This window comes from Mustelus asterias, chromosome 29 (assembly GCF_964213995.1).
Source record: "Mustelus asterias chromosome 29, sMusAst1.hap1.1, whole genome shotgun sequence".
NCBI classification, from domain to species: domain Eukaryota; kingdom Metazoa; phylum Chordata; class Chondrichthyes; order Carcharhiniformes; family Triakidae; genus Mustelus; species Mustelus asterias.
The window spans coordinates 23,718,655-23,738,488 of NC_135829.1; the positions used below are offsets into that span (position 1 = coordinate 23,718,655).

A 19,834-nucleotide genomic window follows, 5' to 3' on the forward strand; every position below is an offset into this window, starting at 1 on the left:
CAGACATACATACCAAGATTTGTTCCCTCGAGGTTTGGCAAAATAAAGAACTGTTGACATTCCAATAGGCACAAAGGCAATCCAAGCGGACAAGCTAAAGAACAAACATATGCTATTATCCCACAAAGTTTTGAATTTAAAATCACAGAACAAACGTAGTCATTATGTCATCATGATTTCAAGTGCTCAATACTCTGCAATCACAACACAAAAAGTAATCCTCAGTCTGTAGATATAAGCAAAACTAAATTATATTTTTTGTCTAAATGATTGCACCATTTCAGAACACTTCATGAGTATCTTTTCACCCCCACCATCCCCAGTCCCAAAGTCAGCGAAACAAATCAAAAACTGTAGCCCAAGTGGCTGCCATGTGTCTGTGCCATTGTAAAGTCTCAAGTTGAAGCTATCTACTTTATGATAAAAACAAAACGTTACAAATGCTCAAAATCATTATTAAAACCAGAACATGCTGGAAATACTCAGCAAGTCAGGCAGCATCTGTGAAGTTCTGATTAAAGGTTACCAACCTGAACCATTAACTCTGTTTCACTTTGCCTAGTCTGCTATCTGATCCCATTTTCACATTACATTTTCAAGTAGCTACTCAATTCCATTCAAAATGTAGTCAGTTTCGACTCAATAGCCATTTATAGTGAAACATTTTGTGCTCCACTAAGCTTCTCAGTGCAAAAACTTCTAACTTCACTTTTATTGCTCTCGTGTTCTATGTTTAACATAGAACATAGAACATAGAACAGTACAGCACAGAACAGGCCCTTCGGCCCACGATGTTGTGCCGAGCTTTATCTGAAACCAAGATCAAGCTATCCCACTCCCTATCATCCTGGTGTGCTCCATGTGCCTATCCAATAACCGCTTAAATGTTTCTAAAGTGTCTGACTCCACTATCACTGCAGGCAGTCCATTCCACACCCCAACCACTCTCTGCGTAAAGAACCTACCTCTGATATCCGTCCTGTATCTCCCACCATGAACCCTATAGTTATGCCCCCTTGTAATAGCTCCATCCACCCGAGGAAATAGTCTTTGAACGTTCACTCTATCTATCCCCTTCATCATTTTATAAACCTCTATTAAGTCTCCCCTCAGCCTCCTCCGCTCCAGAGAGAACAGCCCTAGCTCCCTCAACCTTTCCTCATAAGACCTACCCTCCAAACCAGGCAGCAGACTGGTAAATCTCCTCTGCACTCTTTCCAGCGCTTCCACATCCTTCTTATAGTGAGGTGACCAGAACTGCACACAATATTCCAAATGTGGTCTCACCAAGGTCCTGTACAGTTGCAGCATAACCCCACGGCTCTTAAACTCCAACCCCCTGTTAATAAAAGCTAACACACTATAGGCCTTCTTCACAGCTCTATCCACTTGAGTGGCAACCTTTAGAGATCTGTGGATATGGACCCCAAGATCTCTCTGTTCCTCCACAGTCTTCAGAACAACTACCTTTGACCCTGTAATCCACATTTAAATTTGTCCTACCAAAATGAATCACCTCACATTTATCAGGGTTAAACTCCATTTGCCATTTTTCAGCCCAGCTTTGCATCCTATCTATGTCTCTTTGCAGCCTACAACAGCCCTCCACCTCATCCACTACTCCACCAATCTTGGTGTCATCAGCAAATTTACTGATCCACCCTTCAGCCCCCTCCTCTAAGTCATTAATAAAAATCACAAAGAGCAGAGGACCAAGCACTGATCCCTGCGGCACACCGCTAGCAACCTGCCTCCAATCCGAAAATTTTCCATCGACCACCACCCTCTGTCTTCGGTCAGACAGCCAGTTACCTATCCAATCGGCCAACTTTCCCTCTATCCCACACCTCCTCACTTTCATCATAAGCCGACCATGGGGGACCTTATCAAACGCCTTACTAAAATCCATGTATATGACATCAACTGCCCTACCTTCATCAACACACTTAGTTACCTCCTCAAAAAATTCTATCAAATTTGTGAGGCACGACTTGCCCTTCACGAATCCGTGCTGACTATCTCGGATTAATCCGCATCTTTCTAAATGGTCGTAAATCCCATCCCTAAGGACCCTTTCCATCAATTTACCAACCACCGAAGTAAGACTAACCGGTCTATAATTACCAGGGTCATTTCTATTCCCTTTCTTAAACAGAGGAACAACATTCGCCATTCTCCAGTCCTCTGGCACCATCCCCGTGGACAGCAAGGACCCAAAGATCAACGCCAAAGGCTCTGCAATCTCATCCCTTGCCTCCCACAGAATCCTAGGATAGTCCAAAAGATGTGCTGGTTAGGTGCATCGGCCATGCTAAATTCTCCCTCAGTGTACCCGAACTGGCACCAGAGTGTGGCGACTAGGGGATTTTCACAGTAACTTCATTGCAGTGTTACTGTAAGCCTACCTGTGACACTAATAAATAAACTTTCAACTTTCTATTTGTTCATAATTCACTAACCAGTGGAAACAATCTTTCACCATTGTTCTCTCAAAGCCTTTCCTAATTTTGATATCAGTGTTCATCTTCCTTAACCTTCTCCATTCTTGAAAAGTCACAGTGCTGAAAGACTTTTCTTCATAGTTACAGGGCGGCACGGTAGCACAGTGGTTAGCACTGCTGCTTCACACCTCCAGGGACCTGGGTTCGATTCCCAGCTTGGGTCACTGTCTGTGTGGAGTTTGCACATTCTCCTCGTGTCTGCGTGGGTTTCCTCCGGGTGCTCCGGTTTCCTCCCACAGTCCAAAGATGTACAGGTTAGGTTGACTGGCCATGCTAAAATTGCCCCTTAGTGTCCTGAGATGCGTAGGTTAGAGGGATTAGTGGGTAAATATGTGGGGATATGGGGGTAGGGCCTGGGTGGGATTGTGGTCGGTGCAGGCTCGATGGGCCGAATGGCCTCTTTCTGCACTGTAGTGTTTCTATGATTCTATGATTCTCTCATGCCCAAAATCACTTTTGTGACACTTCACTTCACTTAATGTGGATCTGTTATCATTGGTTTAATGGGGTGTCCATAACCGCAGACAATACTCCAACTACGTCCTAAACAAAAATGCAAGGCAGTCATGTTGAATTTATGTTATTGAAGTATGAAACCCAGACTTCCATTGCCTTTTTCAAGCCTTCTCAAATTGTAGACCTATCGTCATAGACATGCTGAGGTGTACCTTTTACACTATTCGCTTTCATGTTGCTTTACACTAAAATGAATCCACTACCTATCTTCCCATTCACCTCATTCCTCATTTTATATTTTCCGCATCTTCCTCGACAGTTGCTCTGATCTAGAATTTGATGTCATAAGCAAGTTTCAATATAATTCACTGCAACTAAATTCACACAATTTACATAAATAGAAAACAATTCGAAGGCATAGCACTACGCCCTTCCATTATAATCTCAACTTTTCGTCCACTGGTCCACTTGTGTATATTTGGCTGCTTTTTAATCCCATAATGAACATGTAATTTTCTTAACCAGCCTCATGACACCATTAAATACCATGTGCACACATCTAGAACAATCCCAGGATTCGCGAAATATCAGGCTTTTACAATTCCACGTGACAAATACCTTGTAGATGATCTGTGCAGTGTCACTCAAAATACACGGTGTCCAGTTTTCATCCGCAGTCTAGACATAAAAGGCAGGTTAATATCATGTTGTCTTTTCCAAAGTTATTTACACAGACCTATATATTTAAATTTGATTTTCATATTTCAATTTCCCGGTATTTTCTAAATGATAGTTTAGTGAACACAAGTTTAGAAGCCAACTCCAGTGCTGTGTGAAAATATTAACTACAATCAGAAAGCAGACCATCCTAGATCCTGCAAAACACATGGCTAATGTTGGGAGGTCCCTCAGCACGCACAGCTAATCATGCTCTGACTTATAATAATTTTAAGCCAACTTACTTTCAAGAAAGCAGGTTGATCAAGTGACTAAAACCAAAAGCTATTTCATTGAACTGAACTGGATTAATTTTTTTGAGGAAATAAAGAGGATTGATAAGGGTAGTGTAGTGGATGTGGTCTCCATGGATTTTAGGGAGGTATTTGTCACATGGCAGACTGGTCACAAAAGTCCATGGGATACAGGGGAATGTGATGAGTTGGATCCAAAATTGGTTCAGTTACAGGAAATAAAGAGTGTTTTTGCGAATGGAAAGTGGTTTCCAATGACGTCCCACAGGGCTAAGTGTTGCATCCCTTGCTGTTTGTTGCATATATTAATAATTTAGACAAATGTGGGAGACATGATTGGGAAATTTGCACATGACACGAAAATGGCCGTGTAATTGACAGTGAAGAGGATAGCTCTCGACTCCAGAATTATGGTGGGTGGGGGAAGAAGTGGCAAATAGAATTTAATCTGGAAAAGTGCGAGGTAATGCATTTGTGGAGGGCAAACAAAGCAAAGGTTTACTCAATAAACAAGAGAACATTGAGAAGGGCTGAGCAAGTGAGACCTTGGAGTGCATGTCCACAGGTCCCTGAAAGTGGAAGGACAGATAGATAAGGTGGTAAAGAAACATAGAATGCTTTCCTTTGTTGAATAAGGTACAAAAGACAAAAGCAGGGCAGCATGGTGGTACAGTGATTGGCACTACTGCCTCACAGCCCCAGGGACCCAGGGTCAATTCTGGCCTCGGGTCACTGTCTGTGTGGAGTTTGCACGTTCTCCCAGTGTCTGCGTGGATTTCCTCCGGGTGCTCCGGTTTCCTCCCACAGTCCAAAGATATGCAGGTTAGGTGGACTGGCTATGAAAATTGCCTTGGTGTTCCAAGATGTGTAGGTTAGATAGACTAGCCATGGTAAATGTGAGGGTTACGGGGATAGGGCGGGGGAGGAGTACAGTTCTGGTCACCACATTACAAGAGGGGCACAATTGTTCTGGAGATAGAAGAGATTTACTAAATGTTGCCAGGGCTTAAACATTGCAACTATGAGGAAATATTTGGTAGACTGGGGTTGTTTTCCTTTGAACAGAGGAGGCTGAGGGGTGAATTGATTAAGGTGTACAAAATGATGAGGGGCATCGACAGAGGAGACAGGAAAGCCCTAAATCCCCCCCCAGCAGACGTCAATTACCAGGGGACACAGACTTAAGATGATTGGTAGAAGGTTGAGAGGGGATATTTAGTAAAACCTTTTTCACCCAGAGGACTGAGAGTGCCTGCAATTTGCTGCCTGTTTGATGGTTAAGGCAGAAACCCTCAACTCATTGAAAAGGTACTTGGATCGGCACTTGAAGTGCTGTAACATGCAAGGCTATGGACCAGGTGCTCAAAGGTGGGATTAGAATCTGCAGCGAGCTTTTACAGCCAGCACAGACATGATGGGCTGAATGGCCTCCCTCTATAGCAGAACTTTTCTACAGTTCTACATATTTAGCTTTTAGTTTGAAGTCAATGGTTTCTTTGTTACTGTCACTCACACAGCAGCATATCTTCCCAACTATGCTCGATGTTATTTAATTCAAAGTGCTATTGCTGTTTATGACTTAATCTCTGATCACATGCATTTTCAAGAATGATATTTAAACCTCTCTGTTTCTCTGTAACCCATGCCCTTTAGCACCTTTCCATTCACTCTCAATCTATGTTTGCTTCCTGAATGTAGACACAACAATGATCGCAAATTTCATGCAGACTTTTTTTTAAATTTCAGTTTTGCATCATTTCTTGCCGACGCGTTTACTACTCCCCCCACTGCACCCAGACACTTTGCAGTTCCCTAATTACATCTCTGCCCATTTTCTTTCTGTGCCTATCCAGCTAATAGCACCAATCCATCATTCTCAGCTCCTTTCAAATGGCCTCAAAGCCTTCCTGAAGCTAGCATAATTGTATTCCTCTCCTGTTCCATTTCAAGTTACATTTTGAACTATAGCCTATTTTGTAACCAGCTGTTTTCACTTTGTCGAGCACTAATACTTCACAGCAGGCAGTCCAAGCCCTTTATGATGTTGACGATTACTAGCGTCATATAACAATCCATAATTACACCCAAAAACATTGTTACCAACAATGTTACATTGTGCCATTAATAATTGTTCCAATTAATCCTGAAAATTAAAACATCCTGCCCTAATTTCACTTCCCTCTGATATTACAAAATGACCAATTACAGTCTCTGTAGATTGCTACTGCTAGTTACTCGCCTTCAGAGGAGAGATTACTATAGAAGACTACAACAGCACGATTTGTGTTTGAAGGAAGAACACTCTTTTTCTCTTGCAAGCAGTGGAGGCAATGCCAATGTATATGTGGGTAAGATTGCAATACCACCTTAGTGCCACCTTTGCATAAATGTGAGGTGATTCATTTTGGTAGGACTAATTTAAATGTGGATTACAGGGTCAACGGTAGGGTTCTGAAGACTGTGGAGGAACAGAGAGATCTTGGGGTCCATATCCACAGATCTCTAAAGGTTGCCACTCAAGTGGATAGAGCTGTGAAGAAGGCCTATAGTGTGTTAGCTTTTATTAACAGGGGGTTGGAGTTTAAGAGCCGTGGGGTTATGCTGCAACTGTACAGGACCTTGGTGAGACCACATTTGGAATATTGTGTGCAGTTCTGGTCACCTCACTATAAGAAGGATGTGGAAGCGCTGGAAAGAGTGCAGAGGAGATTTACCAGGATGCTGCCTGGTTTGGAGGGTAGGTCTTATGAGGAAAGGTTGAGGGAGCTAGGGCTGTTCTCTCTGGAGCGGAGGAGGCGGAGGGGAGACTTAATAGAGGTTTATAAAATGATGAAGGGGATAGATAGAGTGAACGTTCAAAGACTATTTCCTCGGGTGGATGGAGCTATTACAAGCGGGCATAACTATAGGGTTCGTGGTGGGAGATATAGGAAGGATATCAGAGGTAGGTTCTTTTCGCAGAGAGTGGTAGGGGTGTGGAATGGACTGCCTGCAGTGATAGTGGAGTCAGACACTTTAGGAACATTTAAGCGGTTATTGGATAGGCACATGGAGCACACCAGGATGATAGGGAGTGGGATAGCTTGATCTTGATTTCAGATAAAGCTCGGCACAACATCGTGGGCCGAAGGGCCTGTTCTGTGCTGTACGGTTCTATGTTCTATGCCCCAGCTCTAAAGAGAGTGCAGGAGCAGGAGGTTCATGTGCATAAATCTTTAAAGGTGGCAGAACATATTGAGAAAGTGGTTGGCAAAGCACAGACGGCCCTTGGGTTTCATAAATAGAGGCACTGAGTACAAAAGCAGAAAGGCTTATAGTGCTCTGATTCGGTCACTGATAGCATCACACCCAGTTTTGGTTACACACTTTAGGAAGGATGCAAAGGTCTCTGAAAGGGTGCAGGAGTGTGTTGTTTTAAATACATTCTTTAATGGAATGTGGGCTTCGCTGACTCGGCCAACATTTATTATCCACACCCAAGTACCCTTGAGGTGGTGATGGTGAGCTGCAGTCCCTGCGGCACAGGTACACCCACAGTGCAGTTAGGGAGGGAATGCCAGGATTTGGACCCAGTGGCAGTTGAAGGAACTGGAAACAAAATGGCTCCAAGGAGAAGGATTTTAGCTACAGGGTTAGGTTAGAGAAACTGAGGGAGAAAAAATGTTCCTGATCACACGAGGAGATTTCGGTTTTGAACATGAAATTTAGGTGGGATGTGAGGAAGAACATTTTTACGCAGCAAGTGATGATGGCCTGGAATGTGCTGCTTATGAGGGCATTGCAAATGAAGACATGGTATAATTTCAAAAGAAAATTGCATGGGCACTTGAGGGAAATAAGCTTACAGGACAACGGGGATAGAGAGAGGAAATGGAATGGACTGACCGCTCTACAGAGAGCCAGTATGGACTAAACTGACCGAATGACATCCTCCTGTGCCATAGTGGCTCCAACAGTTGTTTATGTGAATTACCTGTAAACTAAGTTCTCCCAACGTGACACCAACAGAAACGGGCCTCGCAGGGTCTGTGATCTAAAAAAATACAAAAATCCCTTGTTACAAAGAAAAATGAATTAAAATGCTACTTGTCTCCCATACTGTGAATAGATCTTATCGTCACACAAGGAAATCGATTGCCTGTCCATGCAAAATAACTATGTACAGACACAATTTATATAAAACTGAATGGAGCAAAGCTTTAATGAAAATCTACTTACAGCATCCTCATATCGCACATGAATGCTTGTTATTTTGATCTGTAGATTTTTAATAACCTGAGTTGCAAGTTTTTCTGCAAAAGTGTCCTTCTTCTCTTCTTTTGGTTTATCTTAAACAGGAATAAATAAAAAACCTTCTGTCAACGCTCTCTAGAAAATGTATTAAACAGGAAGTGTGAACCATGTCTGATAATGAGCAATCCAAGACATGGCTTTGGACATGAACGTTTTGAGATCACTGACTGATCAGAAACTGTGCTACAGAGGTCCTTCCATTGTACTGAAGGCAGATGTCAGTCTTACAGCTGAAGAGAAATGCCACTGATCATACGACTTTGAGCCTCTAAGCACGGTCTGGGTCCATATTATTGTCAGGGAGAAAAGTGTTTCTAGTAACTATGCCACTGTAAGTACTATTGGTCAGAATGCTGAAACTTGTACTTGACAACTATCTGACAACCAGGTCACACACTTCCTACTTGGGAAGCTCCTGTTATACTAGCGGAGTGGAACTGCATCGATCTTCTGCAGCAGATTCAACGATCCAGTATCTCAGCTAAGCTATTGTGAAATACTCCAGCTATGCGTGTGATTGACGTGGAAGGTAACTCATTCACAGGACATGGCAACACTATCCTGTCAGCATGGGCCTCATATCTTTCCTACTTGTTTCCTGATAAGAAGCCCCAGCGCTCTACACTAGAAGGTTGCATAGTTTTAACTGGTTAAACTTAATCGGCATGGTGGCAAGCCCTGCTGCCTCACAGCACCAGGGACCAGGGTTCAATTCCAGCCTCGGGTCACTGTCTATGTGGAGTTTGCATATTCTCCTTGTGTCTGCATGGGTTTCATCCGGGTGCTCCAGTTTCCACACACACTCCAAAGATGTACAGGTTAGGTGGATTGGCCATGGTAAATTGCCCCTTAGTGTCCAAAGATGTCTAGGTTAGGTGGATTAGCCATGGTAAATGCACAGAATTACAGGAATAGGGCAGGAGAGCTGAGCCTGGATAAGATGCACTTTCAGAGAGTCAGTGCAGACGCGATGGGTCAAATGGCCTCCTTCTGCACTGTAGGGATTCTATGGTGTCTGACTCATCAAGACACACTAAGATGGCCTTAAAACGTGCTAACTTTCCCCCAAAGGCTTAAGGCATCAGCATGTGAAGTAGTAAACCACTCAACAACCTGTTTTGGAGATACAACTCTGGCAATGCGATTATTTTTGTTGCTTACCATTTGAATTACCCAATCATTTGAATGCACTGAATGTGTTACACACCTGAATAATGAAATAAGATGATCAGCTAATCAGTTCTGATAATTCTTATAAAGTCTCAATTACTTGATTAGGCCCCACACATGCTGGCTCAGTGTCATTGACCAATTAATACTTCTCAAACCATTAGAACAGCTTCAAGAGACAAATATTCTCTTGAACAGCTCTGCTCGACAAGCTGTCCTTCCTCCCCAATGTTAACAGTAAACCTGTTGGCTCTGTTCAAGAGACCTGTTCGTGCAAATGCTAAATGAAACCAGGTTCTGAGTATACTGAGGAAGCACTTAGATCATCTCCTATTCATTTGTTTTCAGCAGTTCCAGCCTCCTCTTAACTAAAAGTTGATTGCTAAATTCAATGATACTTGTACACTCAGGTTCCATTGACCAAGCTATGAGATGAGAAGGAAAGCAACCAAATATCAACACTCAACACCTTAAAATTAGGAGCATCGATCCTTCAGGTCCACTGCATTTCGGGGATTATCTAGGAGATTTTCACAGTAACTTCATTGCAGTGTAAATGTAAGCCTACTTGTGGCACTATTTAATAAATATAATCTATTTGGATTAATTAAATATTCAACACATTTTGAACTCTCCTTCAAGCAATATAACCCCAAACCCTGAGAACCATGAAGGGCCAAAGTGCTGTTCACCACGTACCAATAAAGCTCTTCGAAATCTAGCTAAAAGATGTTTGACAACATCTGCATCAGTTCTTCCTTTTTAGGGATCCTGGGACTATACCAATCAAATTCGTCCCATGAATAAATGCATGCAATTGGACAGCACATGCCGTCATTAATTGCTTCCACAATGCTCTAACTCCAAGTATGTCTGTACGTATTGTGTCTCTACGAGACACAATTCCCCTTCCTAAGATCCCTCTTACGAGTGAAATCGGCTGCCGTCAGTGGTGGTGGAGGCAAACTCAATAGGGTCTTTTAAGAGACTCCTGGATGAGTACATGGGACTTGATAGGATGGAGGGTTATAGGTAGGCCTAAAAGGTAGGGATATGTTCGGCACAACTTGTGGGGCCAAAGGGCCTGTTTTGTGCTGTAGTTTTCTATGTTTCTTACAGTTATGAGGGGAGGATGAAGTGTAGATAATGTAGTGGCACAGAATGAAGGCAGATAACAGCTGACTTCCTGAAACAAGAGTTCCTACTCATTGGTGAGGATAGTTGTCTGGAGAGGCATAGAGATTATCTGGGACTGAGAAAGAAACTAATTCTGCTCGAGCCTATTTCATGAGGACTATGCAGACTCTTATTTGCGTTCAAATGTCCAGCACAACCTCATCTCGCTCTTCATCAAAGCTCTTTGGTGAGAAGGGAGCCACATTGGCTGCAAATTGGCATCAGCGATGCTGAGCAATGTATACCAGTAACGACACAGTCACTGCCCCGATATCCGTGGCCCAAACATTCATGCCTGCAGCTAACATGTAACCAAATCAAATAAGCCACATTGGCCCCTAACAGCATCCCCCTCTACAGGGACAATATGGACCACAGTCATGTGCACAAACTAAATCCAGCATGCTTGTATAAACCGATCCGCATCTGGAGCATACCTACTGCAAACAACTTACTGCCTAGATTAAGAGATTAATTTGGGCAGCATGGTGGCACAGTGGTTCGCGCTGCTGTCTCACAACGCCAGGGATCCAGGTTCAATTCTGGCCTCAGGTCACTGTGTTGAGTTTGCACTTTCTCCCTGGGTGCTCCGGTTTCCTCACACAGTCCAAAGATGTGCGGGCGAGGTTGATTGGCCATGCTAAATTGACCCAAATGTCAGGGGGATAAACAGTAAATGTGTGGGTTTACAGGAATAGGGCCTGGGTGGGATTGTGGTTGGTACAGATTCGATGGGCCAAACGGCCTCCTTCTGTACTGCAGGGATTCTATGATGATTGTAGATAAGTGGGCTTCTTCATAAGAAGAGCAGTACCATTCACTTTTACCAAGCATTTTCCACCAATTCTTCACTCCCAAAATAAGCGATTGCACCGCATAACATGACAGTTGTTCAAAAGTGTCCCACAGCTGGCAGCCAACGGCAAATTAGTGCAAAATGTTGAAAAATTATAAAATGGCAAATACTCTACTGGACAACAGGAATGAACCTGCCTGAAGCTATGTATAGCTCAGCATAGGTGGGGGAAGAGATCTTTCACTTAAGGAGAATGAAGAAGGATTCTACTTGCACACATTGTGGACTTGATCAATTTTCTCCTCTGGGCTTCGACCTTTGAAAATAAAAGCAATGTCTTCCATTGCGGAGAACACAAAGAACGCAAATGGAAAAAAGACTGCTGTATGTAATTATTATCCACATGCTGACTCATTTCTATTATGTTTCCTGAAAGAGCTGATTCAATTTGGCCACTGGACACAGTTTGCAATTATTTTTAAGTACGTATCAGGTTGCAAATTTCAGATCTAGCTCACGAACAAAAGCTAAAGGAGAAATGTTGGAATCATTGCCAAGAAGACAGCAATGGACATCAGCAGCATAACTGCAGAATAAGAAAGCTTACTGAATTCAGGAAGATGATTCCAACAACCAATGTACGGTATACATGATCATAAAGTCCCAATAAACATAACTTAGAGAATAAATAATCAAAAATCCAACTTCCAGGCAAAGATTTCTCCTTCCCCCAAGTTAATCGGTACAATGAATATTTTCCATCTAATGTTGCAATCTTCCAATATTTCTCCTCATTACTGATGTCACTTCTATGTTCCAAGAAATGAAATTTAATGCCCCAAATTACTTGATTGCAATCAAACTGGTCCTTGCTTTTATTGTATATATTAACCCCTCCATGGTGGCTGTTTATTCTTGCATTCCCCCACTCTGCAATTCAAGTTCCAAACCAATAACTACTTTATGTTCATTATGTTTAAACGTAACGTGGAAATCTTTTGAGGAAAGACCCCTAGTCACTAATTCCAGTTTTATAGTAGACTGTGTTCACTAATATCAAATGAGCCTCCAACTCCGCAGGTCCCTGGTACATTTCAGGTCTCGCAATTCTGCTTTGCTTTCTCCTGGTGTCAACATACTCACTCCTTCCACCCCAAATCCTAGACCATGCCAGACCACGTCACCACCCACTGTCGTTAAAATACATGCGTATTAGTGTGGCCCTTTAAGGGGCGTTTCCCCGAAGGTCACATGATCAGCGGGGACGCTATGGATCGTCCCAGTGGAAGCTGAGCCTATCAGTAGGAGGGCACGGACCAAGGGTGGCCAAGGGACTCTCAGTTGGAGCCAGAGAGTCAAGAGGAGCAGTTATTGCAATCTAGTCTTACCTTGTTGTACATTATTCTATTTATTCTGCTGGCAATAAAGCCTTTACCATTAAAGCTACATCGAGTCGCCCTTTCCTTTAAAACTGCACTTCATTTCCAAAACAACTAAAATTGATTTTCCCCTCCAGGTACCTGAATAATCGGCTTGACATGCTCTGCAAAGACTGATTTGGTTCAGCATTCCACACAAACCTGTAATTTAAACCAGCTATACTTTACCTGAAACCAATCTTTATATGAAGGGGCCGTCACTGCCTAATGCGAACATATAATCAGGAGAACATACAAGTCATGCTGAAAAGCAGTAAACTAATTATATTTTCTACATGATATTTCCTAAAGAATGCAAGCTACCAGTGGTTTTAAAGCTTTGCTATAAATGCAAACTAAATTAGGGGTAAAATGCATCATAGAATATACATACATACCTTTGGAACGTGCTTTTGCAGATTTCTTAAAATACTTTTTAGACTTTTTATGTTTACGTCCTTAGTAATGCAAGCAGGCAAAAACATACAGAAAGAGGACAAAGAGATGTTAGTAAGAGCTGGAGACATGCAGTAGAAAATTAGCAGCTTGTGTTGGTTAGTAGTATTTTGTGTCGAGAACAAGTAAAACGTGAAGAAAACAATGGATCACATATTTGTTATTTGATATGCCCAACAAGAGTAGCACAAACCCTGCATTAAAATAAAGCAACAAGTTTGAAACACTTCTGCTGACATCCAGTTAAATTGGATTCTCCATGCAATGGATTGAAAAATAATAGTGTCAATTTTCACAACAGCTTTTGTCAAACACAGCACTGAGGCAGAAATAGAAACAGGACATTGGACAAAACGTAAACGCAGACTAAACAAGTTCGATTGCACAATCTGAAAGCAATCTTGTGTATGAATTCTCAGTCTTCCTTTGATTTTGAGCTTGGCGGCACAGTGGTTAGCACTGCTGCCTCACAGCGCCAGGGACCCAGTTCAATTCAGGTCTCGGGTCTCTGTCTGTGTGGAGTTTGCACATTCTACCCGGATCTGTGTGGGTTTCCTCTGGGTGCCTCCCACAGTCCAAAGGATGGACCGGTTAGGTTGATTGGCCATGTTAAATTGACCCTAGTGTCAAGGGATTAACAGGGTAAATATGTGGGGTTACAGGGAGAGGGCCTGGGTGGGATTGTGGTCAGTGCAGACTCGATGGGTCGAATGACCTCCTTCTGCACTGTAGGGATTTATTGATTTAATAAATAGCATTAGGTTCATGAGATACTGTACACAAAAAATGTCAGTTGAATTGACTTTTGATAACTGGCTTCGTTAACAGGTTTATTAGTGAAGTTACAACCCACGTAATAGAAGTAGTTTAGGATGCAAAATGGGTGGAGTGACAGGAAACAGAATAGTGAGTGAACGGTTGATTTTCAGACAGGAAGAAAGTTAATAATGAGGTTCCCCAAGGATTGGTGTCAGGACTCCTTCTGATAAATATTCATGACCTAGACTTGGGATACAGGGCACAATTTCAAAATTGGTAGATGACACAAAACTTGGAAATATTCTGAACAGTGAAGATAACGATAAACTTCAAGAGGAACTGTCCAAGCGGCAGACGAAATTTAATGCAGAGTTGTGAAGTGATTCAATGCAGTGAGAGTGAGGAGAAATAAGATAAAGGGTACAATTCTAAAGGCGGTGCAACAGCAGAGAGATGCAGAAGCACAAATCATTCAAGGTGGCAGGTTCAGAGCTGCGTCTGCATGGGTTTCCTTTGGGTGCTCCGGTTTCCTCCCACAGTCCAAAGATGTGTAGGTTAAGTGGATTGGCCATGGGAAATTGCCCCTTAGTGTCCCAAGATGTGTAGGTTAGAGGGATTACTGGGCTAAATATATGGTGCTACGGGATAGGGCCTGGGTGGGATGCTCTATCGGAGAGTCAGTGCAGACTCGATGGGCCAAATGGCCTCCTTGCGCACGGTAGGGAGTCTTTGATTAAAGCTTAAGGAATTCCAGGTATAGATTAGAAAAGCAAGTCATGATGAACCTCTATAAAACACTAGTCCAGCCTCAACTGGAGTATTGTATCTTGTTCTGGGCACCACACTTTAGGAAGAATGTGAATTCATTGCAGAGGGTGCAGAAAAGATTCCTGTCACCCCATCCCACTGAGGCCTTCATTTCTGTGCCCCCAGTGCCACACACTATTGGCAGGTTTGTAATTCAAAGTCCTGCCTTCTGCACAGCAGTCAAGTTCCCAGTTCTGAAGCTCGCCAGCCCCACAAACATTATTCCAACAATCGACTTAATGTAGCATCAGCTACCTTAAGTTTGAAACTGAAAGTAATACCAACTACTTTCCAAAGAGTTTCATTTTCCACTTAGTTAGACTGAGTAAACATGAGTATATTGTTTGTTGGATTTTACTGTTGTATGAAGGTAACCTGTAATAAATAATGGTGCAAAGACAAGAAAGCATAAAATCAATTTGCCTTCTCAGCACCAAGGACTGTTTTACTTCTACAGTAAGTGACCCTAGGCAAGAAATAGATCAGGTGGGCTTGAGAAATACTGAAATCTAGTTGCTAATGTTAGCGTGCCGAAGCAGGCATCATTCTAAAGATTCCACATGTTAAATTGGTTTGTTCAGTTTATAGTTCAGTCATTTATCAATATTCCTGCAGACCTAATTTGAGAATCTCGTTGTACAAAACTGAAATGATCCATTAACTTTACTGCTTTACCTACCAGCAGAAATTCTAACTACTTCACTTTTGAAGTTTAAAAACTACTTTCTCCTAAATAAATGGAAAAATTGCCATCTAACAGAAAAAGAACAATCACATACATCATTTCTACGTAAAACCTTGGTTAGGCCACACTTGGAACACTGTGTACAGTTCTGGTCACCACACTACCAGAAGGACATGGAAGCTTTGGAGAGAGTGCAAAGAAGGTTCACCAGGGTGTTGTCTGGTCTCGAGGGTGTTGGCTATGAGGAGAGGATGAATAAACTAGGATTGTTTTCACTGTAAAGATGGAGGCTATGGGGAGGTCTGATGGAGGTCTACAAAATTACGAGAGGCATAGTCAGAGACTTTTCCCCAGGGTGGAAGTGTCAATTACAAGGGGGCAGGGGGAAAGTTTAAGGCAGGTGTGCAGGGGAAGGTTTTCATACAGAGAGTGGTGTGCTGCCAGAGGTGGTGGTGGAAACAGGCACATTTGCAACATTTTAAGAGGCATCTGGATAAGGTACATGAATAGAGAGGGAATAGAGGGAAATGAACTGAGTACGGGCAGAAGGTTTTTGTTTAGTTTAGTTCGAGCATCATGATCGGCACAGGCTTGTAGGGCTGAAGGGCCTGTTCCTGTGTTGTACTTTTCTTTGTTGTATTTCAAAATTTGTCTAAAAATTAAATATTTTTATTTAAAATCCATTTTCAACCTTTTTGCAAGTGAATTTCCATGTACTTTCTGGGGGCAGGTGAGAAAATGAAATTCAAAAAACTTCAAATTTCTGAATGTATCTGTGATCGAAGAGGCTTTAGGGATGTAAGAGGTTACAGACATGTGGAGGGACAAGGGTTTGAACATGGGGAGGAGAATTTTAAATTTGAGATGCTGTTGAACTGGAAGGCAGTGCAGGTCAGCGTGCAGATAGGTGCAACGATAACAACAACAATTACAGCAACAACAACAACAGCAATATTGGCTATAAGAGCACTGTGACAATGAGAGTTAAGCATGCTGGGAACTTGGGTCAAGTTACAATTAAACACAAATGCTGATTAGAAGGCTGCAGTGAGTTATGACCTGGTCTGTGAACTGTGACCTGACACTTCCTATATTGACCAAATAAGGATAGTTTTTAGGACTGTGCCAGACACGTTGGAGCCATTGTTACAATATATGATGAGGCTATGTAATTTACATGCAGCTTGGGATAAACATTCGGGAGTTGTTAACGATTAACTCCAATGGCCATGATCGAACAATGTAATCGGGTTCTGATTAGATCATTGGCTGAGTGCCAGAGAAATTTCTGGAAGAATGTTAGAAGTTTAGGATAAAGAGATGTGTTTCAGCCTTTGTCTTCAGCGATAACTCAAGGCCCACCATCACAAGTGTGCCCTGAAGGAAAATATTAAGAACAAACAAAGGAACCATGAAGAAGTACCTACATCCGGAATATCGCTCAAGATTCCGGGTAGTATTCATTTTAAATAAAAGAGTTAATGTTAAGAGTTGAAGTGTTGAAACTATTGTAAATTTGAGTTTGGTACCAGTGTTGAATAAACGAAAGTGAATTTGAGTCGACACCTGTCCTTTGGTTTGCTATACTAAACTGAGTACCTGGAAAGAGATTCAAGCTTAAAGCCGGATAACATATCAATTGTGTAATCCTGATTTTGAGCATTATTTCAGTGTCTCCTGGCCAGCTTTCTATTCTCAACCCTGTGCAACCTTCAGTTCATCCAAAGTTCTGCCACCCTTATGCTGACTTGCTGCAAGACACATTCACCCCTCTGTGCACTGATCTGCACTGCCTTCCAGTTCAACAGCATCTCAAATTAAAAATTCTCCTCCCAATGTTCAAACCCCTAGTTCTTCCTCATGTCTGTACTCTCTTCACCCCTAAAGCCTCAAAGAACACTGCATTCTTCCAGTTCTGTCCTCATGTGTTGCCTGATTTTTGTCATCGCTCCTGTGCCTGTCCAGAGACAAAGTTCTGGAATTACCTCCTGAAACCTTTCCCCCTCTAAGATTCTCCTTCAAACCAACGTCACTTGTCATAATAGCTCTTTATATTGTGCGGTTAAATTTACACTACTGATGAATCTCCTTTATATATTTTACTGTGTTAAATACAGTATGTAAATGAAAGTTGTTGCAGTATAGTGAACGAAAATGTCACGATAGAATGTGTATCTGCATGGTACAATTCCCATTCAACAACTTAGAGACTCATTCTTATCAAGAGACAAGAACCAGACATTAGGAATAGGAGGGCCATACTACCCCTTAATCCTGCTCCACCATTCACCAAGAAGCCACTCAACTCCACATTTCTTCACAATCACCTGCTGGATTCCCCTGAAGTCCACAAATCTCTCTCCGCCTTGAATATATGCAACGTCAAAACACCGAGAACACCCTGGGAAAGAGCATTCCAGAGATTTACAGCTTACCCTGAGACCATGCCAGAGTTCTCAGCTCTCCAACCTTCCAACATCAACCCTGTCAAGCACTCAGAATCTGAAATATCTCAATGAGATCAACTCCCATTCATCTGCATTTCAGCATTGCATCAGCCCATCTTATTCCATCTCTCCTCATCGGAGAATCCTCTCACCCAGCAATCAGTCCAATGAATCTTCTCTACACCTCACCTAAGAAAAGTATATCCTTCCTTCGATATGGAGACCAAAACAGTACATAGTGCTTTCGGTGTGGCCTCACCAAATCCCCATACAGTTGCTGCAAGACTTCTGCTTTGTATTCCAAACCCCTTGTAATAAAGGGCAAAAGATAATTGCCTTTCTAATTGCTTTCTGGATCTGCATGATGCCAAATCCTGATGAATACTGACATTTAACAGCTTCTCCCCATTTATAAACCATTTTATATTCTTCCATATGAAATGAATAGCTTCACATTTTCGCACATTATATCCATCTTCCACCTGATTACCCACTCACTTGACGTAGCCACATCCCTTTGCACACATTATATCCTTGTCAAAGCTTACTTTCACACATACCTTTATATAGTCAACAGGCTTGGATACATTGCACTCATTCCATTCATGCAAGTCATTATTCTAGATTGGAATTAGCTGAGACCCCAATGTTGATCTTTGCAGTCCTCCACTACTAAAAATCCTTGCTTTGTTTTCTGTCGTTAACCATTCCCCACTCCACCTCAACAAATTACCCCAATGTAAGGGCCCTGTAAACCCTTATTTTGTACAACAACCTTTCATGTGGCATCTTATCAAATGCTTTTTGAAAATCCAAATAAACTAATGCCACTCCAGTAGTCCACTCTGTTAGGTACCTCTTCAAAACAAAACTGTATTACAGGGTCCATTTTGACATATTTGGTTTAAATACCCCATTACCACTCACTGAATAATGGATTCCAGCATTTTCCCAACAATTGCCAAGCCAACTATTCCGTAGCTCCTTGTTTCCAGTCGCCTATCCTTACATTTGCTAATTTCCAATCCATTGGTAGCATTCAAGACACTTGGGAATGCTGGAAGATCATAACCAACACACCAACTATTTCTGCAGCCTCTTCTAAGTATTTGGATTTGCACCTCAAGTGCTGTAAAAGCTACAGGGCTATGGGCCAGGTGCAGGAAGGTGGGATTAGAAAGGGCACCTTGGTGTCCTCGGGCTGCATGGACAAGATGGGCCAAATGGCCTTCTGTGCTGTAACTTTTCCATGGTTCTATGGTAGAGAATCACATCTTGGGGATTTGTCAGCTTTTAACGTGAAGAATTCCTTGAGTAGTTGTGGGATTTTTCGCTGTATTAGTAGCTGGCACTCCAAGATGAATGCATTAATCTGATCATTAAGCTGCAATATCCCCTATCCAGTACCTCTGCATCCACCAATGGTGACACTGCTATCAGGTCAAATTTCTATCTTGCACCTCCAACACTGACCAGATTACAGTGAAGCTGGAGTGAAAACGAGTAAAAATATTGGAAACATAATATTGAACTGAACGAAAAGATTAAAACCAAAAACCTAGGACAGGATTTTTCTGGCTGCGCTGACCCCAAGACCGGAAAATCCCACCCGAGGTCAATGGACCTTTGCATGGTCCTGTCCTGCCCGCTACGATTCCCATGGCAGGTGGGACGGGTAAATTCCACCACAGTTTGTCAGTGGGAAAAGACACTCCAGTTGTTTTGTGTATTAATGGTCGTTGAGCATAATGGAGAAATTGAAATGCCACCAAGATGGCAGGATGAGCCTTGACCTAATCCTAGTAAATGTATAATTCTCATAATGTCCCTTTCTATAAACGACACTGATTTCAGAGTATCATGATGTGAAGTCAATTTTTGAATTCTGGCAGTAGTAGC

At 42.3% G+C, this 19,834-nt stretch overlaps 1 protein-coding gene across 4 annotated transcripts in view; it reads right to left on the reverse strand.

Moving 5' to 3' along the window:
* Positions 1-19,834, reverse strand: part of vps13c (vacuolar protein sorting 13 homolog C) — a 339,816-nt gene that overhangs the window by 281,872 nt on the left and 38,110 nt on the right. For all 4 annotated transcript variants that reach the window (XM_078200207.1, XM_078200204.1, XM_078200205.1 and 1 more), the window contains 4 exons: positions 8,147-8,256; positions 7,902-7,961; positions 3,576-3,635; positions 14-94 (listed from right to left, as the gene is read on the reverse strand). In XM_078200207.1, coding sequence (XP_078056333.1) covers positions 14-94; positions 3,576-3,635; positions 7,902-7,961; positions 8,147-8,256 — 311 coding nt within the window. The remainder of the gene's footprint in view (positions 1-13; positions 95-3,575; positions 3,636-7,901; positions 7,962-8,146; positions 8,257-19,834) is intronic.